The 14,734-nt window shown below is 36.8% G+C and overlaps 1 protein-coding gene across 1 annotated transcript in view; it reads left to right on the plus strand.

Annotated features, from left to right (window-relative positions):
* Window positions 1-14,734, plus strand: part of LOC127648586 (ephrin type-B receptor 1-B) — a 348,045-nt gene that overhangs the window by 286,111 nt on the left and 47,200 nt on the right. The window contains exon 7 of the mRNA XM_052133235.1: window positions 9,630-9,792. Within this exon, the coding sequence (XP_051989195.1) occupies window positions 9,630-9,792 (163 nt within the window). The remainder of the gene's footprint in view (window positions 1-9,629; window positions 9,793-14,734) is intronic.

Below are 14,734 nucleotides of genomic sequence, written 5' to 3' on the forward strand. Positions count from 1 at the left end.
AGTGAAAAATTACATTGTAAATAGACAAAGGCAGACCTGCTTTTCATATCTCAGACAAGACAGGTAGCCTTTAATTCAAGTCTGATTATAATCCCAATTTCCTTTCTTCTCTCTCTCTCTCTCTCTCTCTCTCTCTCTCTCTCATTTTTCCTCTGATCTGTCTCTTAGTGTTTCATTACACAGATGATAACTCGCTTTCAAAAGGTCAGGGCCTCCATTAACTGCAATAAGAAGCTGAACCTGAGTGTGAGTGTGTGTGCGCATTTGTGTATCCGTATGTGTGTGTTTGCTTTCAGACACATGCACGTTTTGCATTTTAGCCCAGAGGTAAACGATTATGAATCATCTGATATTCCCGTCTTTTAAAAATACAATATGTTTCATCCAGAATGTCTCTCAGTTAACATGCCAGCATTAGTCTTCATAAACAATATTACAATATTACATTTCTCTAATAGAATGCTCCATAATAACAAGCCCATGTAAAGCAAAATCATAATCCATAAAAGCCCACATGTGCGGTGTGATCCTTCCTACAGCTCTCTGCAGTTCTCCTGTTTTTTCCACTGTCTTCCCATTTGTTCTCCCCTTCCTTCTATTCTGTCATCTATACTGAGCAAGCGACACAATGCAATGTGACTAAATAATATTGTTCCCATTATGCCACATGCTTGCTGTGTAGATGTCTTTGTTGATTATAATGGGAACTCTTGCGTCATGTTGTTTACTTCCAGTTTATTCTTCCAGTATGTGAGAACGAGTGATGCAACAAAAACAGACTTCCTTTAAAATCAACGGATAATAATAGAGTGATCTAGTTTTGTCATGCACACTAATAATAATAGAAGATATCTAGGTTGTCACATCAGTGAATAATTAGCTAATTATAATGCAATTGATCTAGTTTGGTCGTGAGAGTAATCTAGTTTTACCGCGCCAACAAAACATTTGGAGTGATCTCGTTTTGTCTTCTCATCGAACAATTCTGTAATTATTTCAATTTTTTGAAATAAAACTTTATTGCAGCAACTTTATTGCAGCAAAAGTAACAAAATACAATAAGTCAATGCACTAATACATTAGACACATAACACATACAAAATCTTGTAAAAGGAGACACACGTCCATAAAGTTTATAAAGCATAAATAAATAATTTAAATAGAGTCCAATAGCCCAATGGCCACTGGGATAAAAGTGGCCTTAATTCTCTTGGTCCTAGGCTATATATATACGTATATAGACAGTATATAGACTTTGACAGTTCGAACCAGTCTGGCCATTCTCTGTTGAACTCTCTCATCAATAAGGCATTTCCATCCACAGAAATGCCACTCACTGAATGTTTTTTTTGTTTTTGGCACCATTCTGAGTAAATTCTAAAGATTGTTGTGTGTGAAAATCCCAGGAGATCAGCAGTTACAGAAATACTCAAACCAGCCCATCTGGCACCAACAATCATGCCATGCGATTATCTAATCAGCCAATCATGTAACAGCAGTGCAAAAAATCATGCAGATACAGGTCAGGATCTTCAGTTAATGTTCACAACAACCATCAGAATGGGGCAAAAATGTGATCTCAGTGATTTCGACAGTGGCATGATTGTTGGTGCCAGATGGGCTGGTTTGAGTATTTCTGTAACTGCTGATCTCCTGGATTTGTACTGCCATTGTGTTCTCCGGGCCAAAGAGAAAAAGAAACATCAAAGCTGTTATCAGCGTCAGGTCCAAAAGCCAGTGTTGTATTGACCAGGGGTGTGTCAGTGCCCATGGCATGGGTAAATCCCCATCTGTGAGAGCACCATTAATGCAGACAGATATGTACATATTTTGAAGCAACATATACTGCCATCCTGCAGCATCTTTCCCAGTGACGTCCCAGAATTTTCAATAGGACAGCTTCATACTACATACTGGCCGAATAAGCAGAGTCCGGGTGCTAGATTGGCCTGCCTGCAGTCCTGACCATCCCCAATTGAGAATGTGTGGTCCATTATGAATCGCACAATACGGCAATGAAGACCTCGTACATTTGTGCAGCTGACAACTTGTGTCTTCAGTGCCTGAATTCTTAATAAGTGTTTTTGGGAATTGGGATTGTAGATTTATTGATGTCCCAATAACACAAAAATGTGTTATTTGTATTTGGATCAATCTAGTCTTTGTTTTGTTTTGTTTTTTCACGCTAGCTAATAATTTGTTATTTATAATGGTAGCAATATACTTTTGTATCATTGACCAAAAAATATATTTATAATGGGAGTGATCTAGTTTTGTCATGTGAATGAAAAATGTGTTGTTTTTAATGGTAGCAAATAGTAGTTAAGTGTGTTGCACATATTTGCAGTTTAGAGAAGTTGTTACGTTTACCTCTCCCTTTTATCAATACTTCATTCAGTGCTTCACAAATTCCATTATTTAATTTTATTTGTTGTCCTGACCATCTCCAATGAAACAGTTGTGGTTTGCCTGTCTTAAATCTAGCACATATTCACCTCATGATTGACTTTTCACTCTGCGTCTAAGATCACCTCATGTGTCTCAATTTTCAATCTTCAATTTTCATAAACAAGTGTAGGCTCATGGCTCTACACTTTCTGCGAAGAACACAGTGTTTATGTGCCATCACTAACACAAGGTTAGTTAACTCACTCAGTTAATTATTTTATAATTTTGAATAATACTTTGTGGTTTGCCATGATTTTCACAATTGTGAGAAATGTTAAGAATTTCCCAATTTACTCTCACAATTATTTCTCAATTTTTCTTCCTTTTCTGTGATTTTTGCTAATTATTGCTTTGAAGGTCTCAGCATTATAAAGTGTAGCAGGATTTGAAATCCAACAATCAGTATAAAAGCACTGCAGTTATTAAAAATATTTAAAACCACACACAATGCCAATGCAAGGTTTTGTTTCAGCTGAATGACTTAAATCTCAAGTTCTCAATGCGGCGATCTCGCCGTGCTGGCACGAATAGAGAACGCTGTACAGAATACGACGCAGTTCAACAGAAAGCATTTCAAAGCCAGTATTTGGGGTTATTCATTAAAATTAACATTAAGTAATGGTGTAGTTGACTTGAAATACTGTGGAAAGTTGACATGTTCTGCGGTGTGATGTGCTAAACTCCATCTAAAACTATTTTAAACAACATTTTTCTAAATCTTTTATAACTAATTTGAATTCAGTTTTTATGACTATATAAAATAAGAAACTACATGGAATGTTTGTACCTTTAAAACATTAATTTGTCACTGCATGGACCAACAAACTAGGAAACACAATAAGTTGAAAAAAGTAAGAGCGCTTGTAATATTTTTCCTTATACATTCATCTGATTTGTAACTAGGGCTGTCGACTTAACACATTGATTAAGTGGGATTAATTATATAAATGAATGCATTAAAAAAATAACCCAATTAATCATGTACCATTACCATTTCCTGTAATATTGATTCTAAATACAGTACATTTTTGCTCTCACAGTACTGGATTAAAACATGTAGGTACAAATGTATGTTTTTGTTGTATATATAGTGCTTCAGATGGAGCCTTTGTTTGAGAGAGCCAAATGACCAGAATTTTTCAATCAAACTAATGTATTGTAAAAACTAGCAATGCATAAAATGTAGCGCTCTTATGCAATTATTTACTGTCATTAGCAGTCACGCAGCAACTGTTTCTTTTTCTGGGTTTTTCTGGGGGTAAGTTTGAGTTTCAAAGGTCTTACCAGGTGGTGTTGCCATCCTGCAAGAGGAGGTGACATGTGCCACATGGCTGGGGGAAGTGGCACTTTGCCATGGCCAGCCGTGACATGCTCACTGAAGGATGTTTGAGGTTGTGTGTGTGTGTGTGTGTGTGTGTGTGGTGTGTGTGTGTGTTTGTGTGTGTATGTCTTCTATGCTCCATTAACAGAAGGACTGATTTGACACCAGCCCCTTGCCCATGTTTGTGTGACCATGTCTGTGTATAAAACAGGCGCCTCCCTTCTGCAGGACAGATTGCTTTGCTGGTTTGGAGAGGGGGTGGCACCTGCCTCCCGCCAGTGCTGTCCAACAGCTCTCATAGGACCTGCTGAGAGCCGTGTCTGTCTGCACTGGCAGACCCTCCTTTTGGCTGCCACAAGCCCCTCCCACTTTCTACACCATTTTGAGGTGGTAGAGGTGGGGAGGGACTACACATAATCTCCATTTGACCATCAGTAGGAGAGGGCCTCTCCCAGAGGAGGATTTAATGCTGGGGTTAGAGCAGCCATGTCCTCCACAGGAAGTTGCACACAGGCAAAAACTTCTTGCAATCAAAATGGTTTACTTCCATTCTTGAGAAATGTTTTGATAAGACTAGCAAACGTTGAGACACTTCTGCACAAATATGGATTAAAAGTTAAAATTAAACATACATCAGTGCCATGTAAAACTTGGATTGTATGACAAGGTACAACTTTTATTCACACAGAGACCAACCAATCATCAAACAGAATTTCAAATTGATAGAAAATAGTGCAACAGTTGGGTTCTAAAAGTAAAAAAAGATATTTAATGGTAACTTATAAACCTTTTAAGACAAAAAAAACAACAAAAAAAAAACACATGAGTTCAGAGGTTATAAATCAATGGTATAATAAAGCTGTCCATTGAAGCCACCAGTACAGGTTATTTCAAATGCTGAAGATCTTCACTACCCATGATCCAGAAAAGAACCATTCCACCAATAAGAGAATCATGACCAACTTAGCGCTCCAGACACGGGTCTCTAGTGACAACCCACTCCCAATGGCGTACTGTGGTCTCCCTACGCTCTCAAACTACTTAAATATTTTCAATAAAATTAAAATATACTGTTTTTATACGTATAATAAACAACTTTACCTTTGTCTGTTTATCCGATTTTCATATATCTTTTCTTTAAAATCAAAATTTTGTAATGGCATAATTCATCTCATAGCTTGTTTGTGGATTAAAACTCTTTTATGGAGTATTTTATGAAAAGCCTATGGAAAAGAATGGGAAAAATACTTCCAGAACTCATTCGGCTGAAAAAGTTGGCAGAAACTGTAGCTCTCTATACAGGCATCACATTTTAGCTTACCTCCTATCTAAAGCCAAAAGTATACTTTGGTTGTCCGCTTTGCTGATTGCTCTGCACAGAGTATGCAGGACCCTATCATCAGAACTGTCTGTGCGCACGGTCCGCCTGCGGCCCCTCGACACGTACACAGTCCTCATCTATGTGCATCCTCAGCGCAAGCGCCATCCATTAACTGTACTACAAGTATATCACAATGCAGTAGTAGTGTGCATGCGTCGAACACATTCAAAGGCACTGCAGTCGACCGGGTGCAATCCTGAATGCAAAAATACGAAATATACCCAGACAATAACACTTTATTTTAAGAAAGGGAATGTCTGTTAACAAATTTGGTAACTCATTCCATAATTATGCAATACATATGAACAATGGATATGAATAACCTGTTATAAGATGTTTTCTTTATCCATGGTACACAAAGGTTATTTTTCTGTTTAAACCATGGTTTGGTTTAAGGGTTATATGGACTACCTTTTTGGTAATGTTTTTGTCTTTTTTGTTCCCATGCACTTGTATGGAAAAGAGCAGCTTGATCATTCTTCAAAACTTCTGCTTTTCTGTTCTACAGAAAAAAGAAAGGCATACAGGTTTAGAATAACATAAGGGAGGGTAAATTACACTTTTGGGTGAACTACTCCTTTAAGATAACACAAACATACACCGCTGTGCTCTTAAAAAGGACAAACATTGTCTATCCAACTCCCCAAATGACACTACCTGCATTTATTTATTAATGACACTGTGGTGAGGTCATGATCATGTGTTTGTGAGCACCCTACATTATTAATATCAAAATGCTGTAGTGCACTTTAGGTTGGTTTTATGGCAGGGGGTGATGTCAGGCAAAAAAATACACTTAAAGGAATAGTTAACCCAAAAATATAAATTCTGTCATCATTAACTCACCCTCATGTTGTTCCAAACCTGTACGACTTTCTTATATATTACACACAGGCTACTTTTGTGGTCATATTGGAGTCGCTATTCACTTTCATTGTATTTGTGTTCCATAGTATATAGAAAAATGTATGGGTTTGGAACAACATGAAGGTGAGTAAATGATGACAGAATACGTACTGTTTTCTAAATTACAGACTGCACACCAAACCTGACTGACCCTTTCCATGACACTTATACACAATTTTAACCTAAATTATTAATGTCACTGTAATTTTTTCCGTTTGATTATTGCTATGTTTCTTTTGTTAAGAAGCAGATTTTGCCTTCGGCCATCACAGTGGGGGATTTAGTGAATAGTGTGTAGTAAGTGGCGACTCAACGGTGTTGTGAATTATGAAGAGACCTTGAAAATCATGTCTCTTGACTGTATCTGTGAAGAGTTACCTTACCTTCTTTTTTTTCTTTCTACCAGAACACCTTTCTGTGTATCTAATAATGTTTTTTATTTAGAAATTGAGGTTGGAGAGTTTGACTGTTCCATGTGACTGTACGGTAAATTCTCACAGGAGATTTATATTTGTTTTTTTTGTTCTTTGTCTGTTTGTGTGTGGTAGATTTGACCGATTGTATTCTTTCCCCTTTTTCTTCTTGCCCTCACTTTGTTCCACTGCAATCTTCTTTGCTTTCGTCTCTCTCATTTCATTATGGGAAATATGCAGAATTGAGCTGTTTATGAATTAGTTTTCATGTCTGTAGAAGGGAGGTTTAGATTAAATTCAACCCACTGCTGAAATAGAAGAATGCTGGCATGCATGCAAGCTCTCTCTCTCTCTCTCTCTCTCTCTTTCTGGCTGTCTGTCATTGTCAGCATGGGCATTATATTTTTGTAAGGATAGACAGTAGAATGAGTTTTGAGCTCTTTAGTTTCCTTCGTTCTTTTCATGATGTCCTTGTTCATGCCTATTTTTCAATTTCGTTCCCTAATTTATCTTTTTTTTGCTGGTGTGAAAGCTTTAAGCTGACTTCACCAAGGAGTCAAGTCAACCTGTAATAACTGTCTTCAGCCGCTGACGGCATACAAGCCCGTATCACAGACTGCCTGATGCATACTTCACATGAAAATGGCAACTGCTTTTTCAAAATAGCGAGCTCATATCTGATTGGCTGGCTTTGAATCATTTTTGGGAGTCAGGATTGCACAGGTTTTATCAGTCCGACGGGAAATAAAACCACATTTAGTTCCCAGGCTCATACATAAGAGAACTTCCGAAGAAGACTTTCGAAATGTTCATGGCGTCAACTCTTTGAAAGGGGTTATTTCTGACTCCACATTTACCCACATCTCAGTATTAAATTAACATTTATATACTTAAACCGGAAGTGCTTCAAAACTTAATGAAATGGCCATTTTTTAATGTTACTCTTACATTTAGAGTTTCTATATAAACATTGCCTTGTATATACCTTTTCATAATAATAGCCTAATAATAATAATAGTAATTAATATTATTATTGTTTGAAAAAATATATTTTATACTTTTTTTTTTTCCCAAATGAAGCTGAATTTTTAGGCTACCTTAACTGTGGAATATGTTGTGGTTTCTCCTGGTATTTCAGATATTATTATCGGCATGATACAGAATTTTTGTTCATCTGTTCATGTATTACTACATTATTCTGGAGGCAGAAGGAGTCAAGCAAAATGTGAAATGTCATGCACACATTTTGCAGTGCATAATCAAAACAAATTAAATTAATAATTAAAATAAATGATATTAAAATCAATATAGCCTGCAAACAGGTGAAAGTCCCGTAAATCTATCAGGAATTATTTATGATAGGACTCCATTACTTAGTTAAATAATATTAATAATAATATTAATAATGTTACATTTATATAGCGCCTTACCAGTGTTCAAGAACACTTAACATCTTCAAATTTAGCTCAGTTTAATGAAGAATAATAACAGAAAATAAAGACGGCGTTTCAGATTCTTCATTTTACAGAAGGAGGCTTATTCCAAATAGATGAATACACTATGGAGCATTTAAACCTTTATGGAGCATCTCATCTTTTTTTTTTCCTCATAATAAAGTCTTAATCAGTTATTAACTTTAATATCTGATGTTAATATAAATGTGGTCAAATTCAAGAGATGGATGGACGAGCTCCGAAGTGAAATCATCACTTCAGATCCAGAATTTAACATCGCGCTCACGTTTAGACTAAATAGATGCTGTACATGAGAATTACATGTAAAAAAAAAAAAAAACAAGTACACTAAATAGATATGGAATGTGTCAAGGGGATCAAACAAAAAAGCATCGGAGAATACAATAATACATGGGAAGAATTGACAAACAAGCATTTTTTTTTCTTTTCTTTTTGGAATCAAAGGTGCCCGAATGCTGTTCCGGACCGCACTGGGCCAATTTAATCCCTACGTTTAGTGTAATAAAATATTTTTTCATGGTTTTAGTTTGACAAAATCACTTACTGGGATTACAGGGTTTACCAGCATTACATCGTCAGGTCATCAAAGTCATAATACTGGAAACAACTTTACCCAGATATGATTATTAGTAATTTTATCACATTAAAATCATATTATCATGTATAATGTTTATGTCTTGTGGCTATACTTAAAAAAAATAAAATTTAGAAGGACTGGCCCCATTCACTTCCATTGTAAGTGCCTTACTGTAACTGCAATTTTTTTTAAATAAAAAATGATTTTTTATTGTAGTAGTAATCGACATTATGCCATAAATACTGTCAACTGAGCTTAACTTGTATGAACCCGAAACACTCCATTAAGCATTAGTCAAAATAAGCTGCAGTGTGGACCAGACTTAATGCCGATATTAAAAAGTTTGTCTACACTTCCTGTCCTAACTATTAAAAAAATGTCAGTGTGTATGTGTGTTTGCTTCATTCATCAATGTGATTACAAGATGCAGTCCATATTTACCTGGGACAGAGATGCAGTCTTAAATTATGGCCTTGAATTATTGTTTTATTCTATGTAATTAGCTTTGAACACTGAAGTGTTTCGAAGTTGTAACATCATCAATCTAATATCACATTTGTGTTTTTAACAGACTATACATTCCTTTAACTGATTAAATGGGCAGATAATACCTCACCAAATCTAATTTCAGTTTCACGCAAGACCTCATACGGGTTTACTCTTATCTGCTCAGTGTCATATTTCACAGCACATTTTCATTAAATACGATGAGTGAATGTTAACTCAAATCCAATGAAACAACATCAGTTCTGCTTAGTGCCATTAACTGCCAGGTGAATCAGCTTGTGGTGTGTACTATATAGTGTGTGGATTGGCTTTATTTTTATGCATTTTTTCTCTCCGCATTTCTCAACTTTTCCTCAAAGTAAACCTTCTTGAATGAGCATATCATTTCATACTGGTCTTAGCTGTTTTTTTTGGTTGTTGTTTTTTAGCAGGGTAGGAGGCACAATTGCGATACTGAAAATACCTATTATGTGATTTTTCTTTACTACAGGCTAATAATAAAATGTGTAAAAAAAAAAAGGAAAAGGAAATGTTTATTTATATTTTAAATAAATCTGCCTCTCTCTCTCTCTCTCTCTCTCTCTCTCTCTCTCTCGCTTAGGATCTGTCTGAGGTGAACTCTACGCAGGTGAAGAGTCAGACGAACACAGCTCGTGTAGACGGTTTACGGCGAGGCACTATGTACGTGATGCAGGTTCGCGCCAGGACAGTCGCTGGTTTCGGCAAATACAGCAGCAAAATGTGCTTCCAAACCCTCACAGATGGTACAAACCGCCATTCCAATGCCTGTCTCTGTGTATGTGTGTGTGTGTGTGGGTGTGTATGGGTGGGTTTGGGTGGTTTACGATGACTATACTAACCATAGTATATTAAACTATGTTTTTTGAAAATTAAAAATTGCAGAAAGTTTTTTGCAAGGGTTAGGTTTAGGGGATAGAACCATTATGTCTATAGAGAGTCCTCATAAGGATGGCACACAACACGTGTGGATGTGTGTGTGTGTGTGTGTGTGTGTGTGTTTGTTTGTGTGTCCAGGTTTTTACCGTTCTCCAACCAAACTGCTTAGCTAAATGATTTTTCATCTAGAACATATTTGGCATTCAAGCATTCCCTAAATGCTTAGCGCTGATTAGTGGATGATGTGATTAATCATCATCAGTGGGGGGTCTATCTCTGTCTATCTGTCTGTCTGTCATTTTGTTCTATCGTTTTATCTACTGTTCAGTTGTTTTATCAAATGTTCTATCATTTTATCTATCATTCTATCATTCTGTATTTCATTATATCTATATTTCTATTTACAGTGGCAAAAAAATATGTGAACCCTTTGGAATTACCTTTATTTATGTACTATAAACTTGTCTAAAAATCTGGTTTGATATTTCACAATAATGAAAAAAAACCCACAATCTGTTTTAACTAATAAAAACTAATTATTGTATTGTTTGTGTACATAATGTATACATCATTCAAACATTCACAGTGTAGGTTGGAAAAAGTATGTGAACCCCATTTGCTAATGATGTCAAGAAAAGCTAATTAGAATCAGGAGCTGACAAACCTGAGACTAAATTAAATGAGATTGGACATGTGGGTTAGAGCTACTTTGACTTATAAAAAAGCACTCATGCATTTTGAGTTTGCTATTCACAAGAAGCATCTGCTGATGTGGAACATGCATCACAAAAACTAAATCTCAGAAGACCTACAATCGAGAATTGTTGCTATGCATAAAATTGGAAAGAGTTACAAAGTTATTTAAAATAGCTTAGATATGCATATGTCCACAGTTAGACAAATTGTTTATAAATGTAGACAATTTAGTTCTGTGGCTCTTCTCCCTAGAAGTGGCCGTCCCGCCAAGATGACTCTAAGGGCAAATCGCAGAATGCTCAATGAGTTAAAAAAGAACCCTTGAGTGACAGCTAAATACTTGAAGGTATCAATGGAACTGGTTAACATCTCTGTTCATGAGTATACTTTATGGAAAACATTAAACAGGCATGGTGTCCATGTCAGGACACCACGAAGGAAGCCGCTGCTTTCTAACAAAATACATAGCTGCACGCCTGAAATTTGCCAAAGACAACCTTGACACTCCACAATGCTACTGGGAAAATATTTTGTGGACTGATGAAACTAAGGTTAAATTGGAGGGAGCAACATGATTTGGGTATGCTTTGCTGCTTTGGGGCCTAGACCGTTTGCCATCATCGAGGGAAACATTATTTCCCAAATGTATCAAGATATCCTACATGATAATGTCAGGGTGACTGTGTACCAGCTGAAGCTCAGAAGAAGTTAGGTGATGCTGTAGGACAATGACCTTAAACATCGAAGTAAATCCACTACAGAATGGCTTCAAAAAAAGGAAATTCACCTTTATGAGTGGATGTTGGATTTATGTAAGGAAGAATGGTCCAAAATTCCATCTGAACATTGGAGACGCTTGGTTGAGGTTATTGTTGCCGGTTATTAAATCCAAGGGTTACATTTTTCCTTAGCACTGTGAATGTTTAATGGGATATGTTCAATAAAGACAGGAAAATTATAATTGTTTGTGAGTTATGAGTTGTTAGCTTAAGCACATTGTGTTTGTCTATACTTGTGACTTTGATAAAGATTATATCACATTTTTTTGACCAATTAATGCAGTTAAACAGCTAATTGCAAAGGGTTCACATACTTTTTCTTGCCATTGTATTTTACTGTCGGTCTATATATTGTTCTGTTACTCTATCTATTGATTTATAATTCTGTTTATTGCTCAGTCTATTGTTCTATCATTCTGTTTATCATTCTCTCTGTTGTTCTATCATTCTATCGTTTATTCTATCATTACCTTGTTTCCTCCTTTGTTTTTTTTTTTGTTCCTCCCAGCTTCTGACTCCCCCTTCACTCTCTATCTCTGTCTGTATCTCTCTCTGCTTCTTCCTCAATGAAGGTGAGTGGATGCACTTATTGTGTCCTAATGCTCAACGCAATGCACACACACACACACACACACACACACACACTGTACGAATTAAAGATTTTTTTTTTCTAACCCTAATCCTATCCTCACAAAAAACTTTCTACATTTTTAAATTTGCAAAAAAAACATCATTTAGTAAGTTTATTGAGTGATTTGAATTATGGGTACACTAGAAATGTCCTCATAAACCAAATTTATAGCATAATACCCTTGAAATTACCAGTTTGTAGCCTAACATTTTTTTCCTCGTAAACCACCCAAACCCTCCCACACACACACACACACACACACACACACACACACAAAGGAAAGATCCAGTTTGCTACACCTAGATTGTTTCTAGGTCTAGCTTTTACTTATTCATTTTAGATTTGTGACTGTTTCTAACTTTAAAACACTCTCTCTGCCCTCTCCTCTCTCTCTGTCCCTCTGTCTCTGTCTCTCTTGTAACCTCTGTCTCTCTCATGGGTTTGATTAATGGTGCTGTATCTGTACTCTAACATGTCCTGTCTGACGAATATGCCAGACACACACACACACACACACACACACACACACACACACACACACACACACACACACACACATACCCACATTTTATCTGTTCAGTTCACACACACATTTATTTTTTAAAAACCCTCCTTGTCTTTGCTGTCACACTGTTGTAAATATAACTGAACAGCCCTGGTAATCTGGGACACACACACACACACACAAATAGACATGCAAATTTGATGTGTGAAATTCGCCCTTTTGTTAGGGTGATGTGAAACATATACTTTCATCACTATAATTTACTCTTATACATCTACACATATCAAAAATGCAAAATACACGAAAGCACAGAACAAAAACTTGCATCAAACAAAAGCACAACAACCCAATTTCAACACACACATCCATACAATGGACCCACAATAAACCGTGCAATTATGCATAAACAGACATGCACTCAACAAACCCACATATACACACCGTGTGTCTTGTTTTGCAGACATATTCACGGATTTACACAAATGAAGTGAAGACATGGACAGAATGCAATGATGTCACACTGATGAAGACAAAAAACCTCCCTGTGTTTGTGTGTCTTTGTGTGTGTGCATGCATATCCGTGCCGTCATACTCACTAAAGTAATTAGTGCCCGCATTCACTCTGCACCAACTAACGGGTACATCCACTGGCATTCTGCCATGGCACAACCTTCATTATGACAATTAGCACCAATCACCAGGGAGAAAAGTCCATCTCACACACGCAGACACAACCAAATGCTGTAACAACGACACAACAGATGCACTCCCCAGAGTCTGTCTTTCTCTCGCTCGCTCTCTCTTTATGACAGCCAGGTGTAATGGCGAAGAAATTATTTGGTTAAATGAGGTGTGTTTAAGCCCAGTACACACAGAGACTGCTCTACATCCTGCTGGCACTTATAGTTTAGCCAGCATCTGAAGAACATTCACCGCACATCTCTCTGATTGCTAAAATGTAGTTTGTTACGATACACACACTTACATTGCACACATATGCAACATTTTGTAATATCCCCTCTCTCAGATGCTTGGGGTGTTGGTGGAAATTGCCAGGATATTTTTGAGATTCATTTTAGAATGAGCCCAATGGAAACATGACTCTAGAGATGTTTTCCTTTGCGTGACAAAAAACGTCTATCTGGCCATTTTTTAAACACGTTTTGGGACATTCCATAAATTATTGTTTGTCAACGAAAGGCATTGTACTTGTAAAATATGTAGAGTCTGAAAGTATTTAAAACAAATACTGTATTTCTGATATGATCATGAGCTTCAACAGGTTAAAATGTAAATAAAAGATGAAAAATATAATTAATAATGCTAATAATACAAAAAAGAAAATTCTTTCTTTGTCTCTTTCTTCTGCTTTAGCTTTTATAATCAGGCTTGTGGAGTAACGGAATACTTGTATAGGCTAGGCATTAGTAAAGGATACAGATATGATCAGATGCATGCTCGAGATCTCTTCTGGTTCTCTCTTGTGACTCAATTGAATCTGGCGCAACTTGACGTTGCATGTGTAACAGCTGTCTCACATCAACACTGTGCTCTTGAGGCAAACAAGGTCAAAGCCCATTAAGGGCTGTTTCATCGCACATGATTATTTTTGTGGAAATTCTGAAATTTTTTGTCTCTTCAATGGAGAAAAGGGAAACAACATTACAGTTCAGTGCAATTTAGAGGCTAACTTCCATGTGTGAAGATGTCAGTGATTTTCCAAGGACCAGACATATCATTTAAAGAAGCATTTTTTATTTTTGTTGTAAGACCCGCACGAAAAATCACATTAGCAAGGATAGCAAAAATGTACATTTACATTTACATTTATGCATTTGGCAGACGCTTTTATCCAAAGCAACTTACAGTGCATTTATTACAGGGACAATACCCCCAGAGCAACCTGGAGTTAAGTGCCTTGCTCAAGGACACAATGGTGGTGGCTGTGGGGATCGAACCAGTGACCTTCTGATTACAATTCAGACGTATTCTGAACAGTTATGTGCTTCAGCCCACTACGCCACCACCACCACCACCACTCTAAAATGAGTTATAAGTGTTCCCTAATTTTGCCATCTGACCGTTTGTCAATTGTTTTCACGGGAGCAGGAATAGAAGTGGAGGAGCAACCCCTCCACCCCACGAACGGCCAGTATTCCGGTACACGAGACACCTACAGTCGGAATTTTAGTGTGACT

Source organism: Xyrauchen texanus, chromosome 9 (genome assembly GCF_025860055.1).
Source record: "Xyrauchen texanus isolate HMW12.3.18 chromosome 9, RBS_HiC_50CHRs, whole genome shotgun sequence".
In the NCBI taxonomy this organism is placed as follows: Eukaryota; Metazoa; Chordata; class Actinopteri; order Cypriniformes; family Catostomidae; genus Xyrauchen; species Xyrauchen texanus.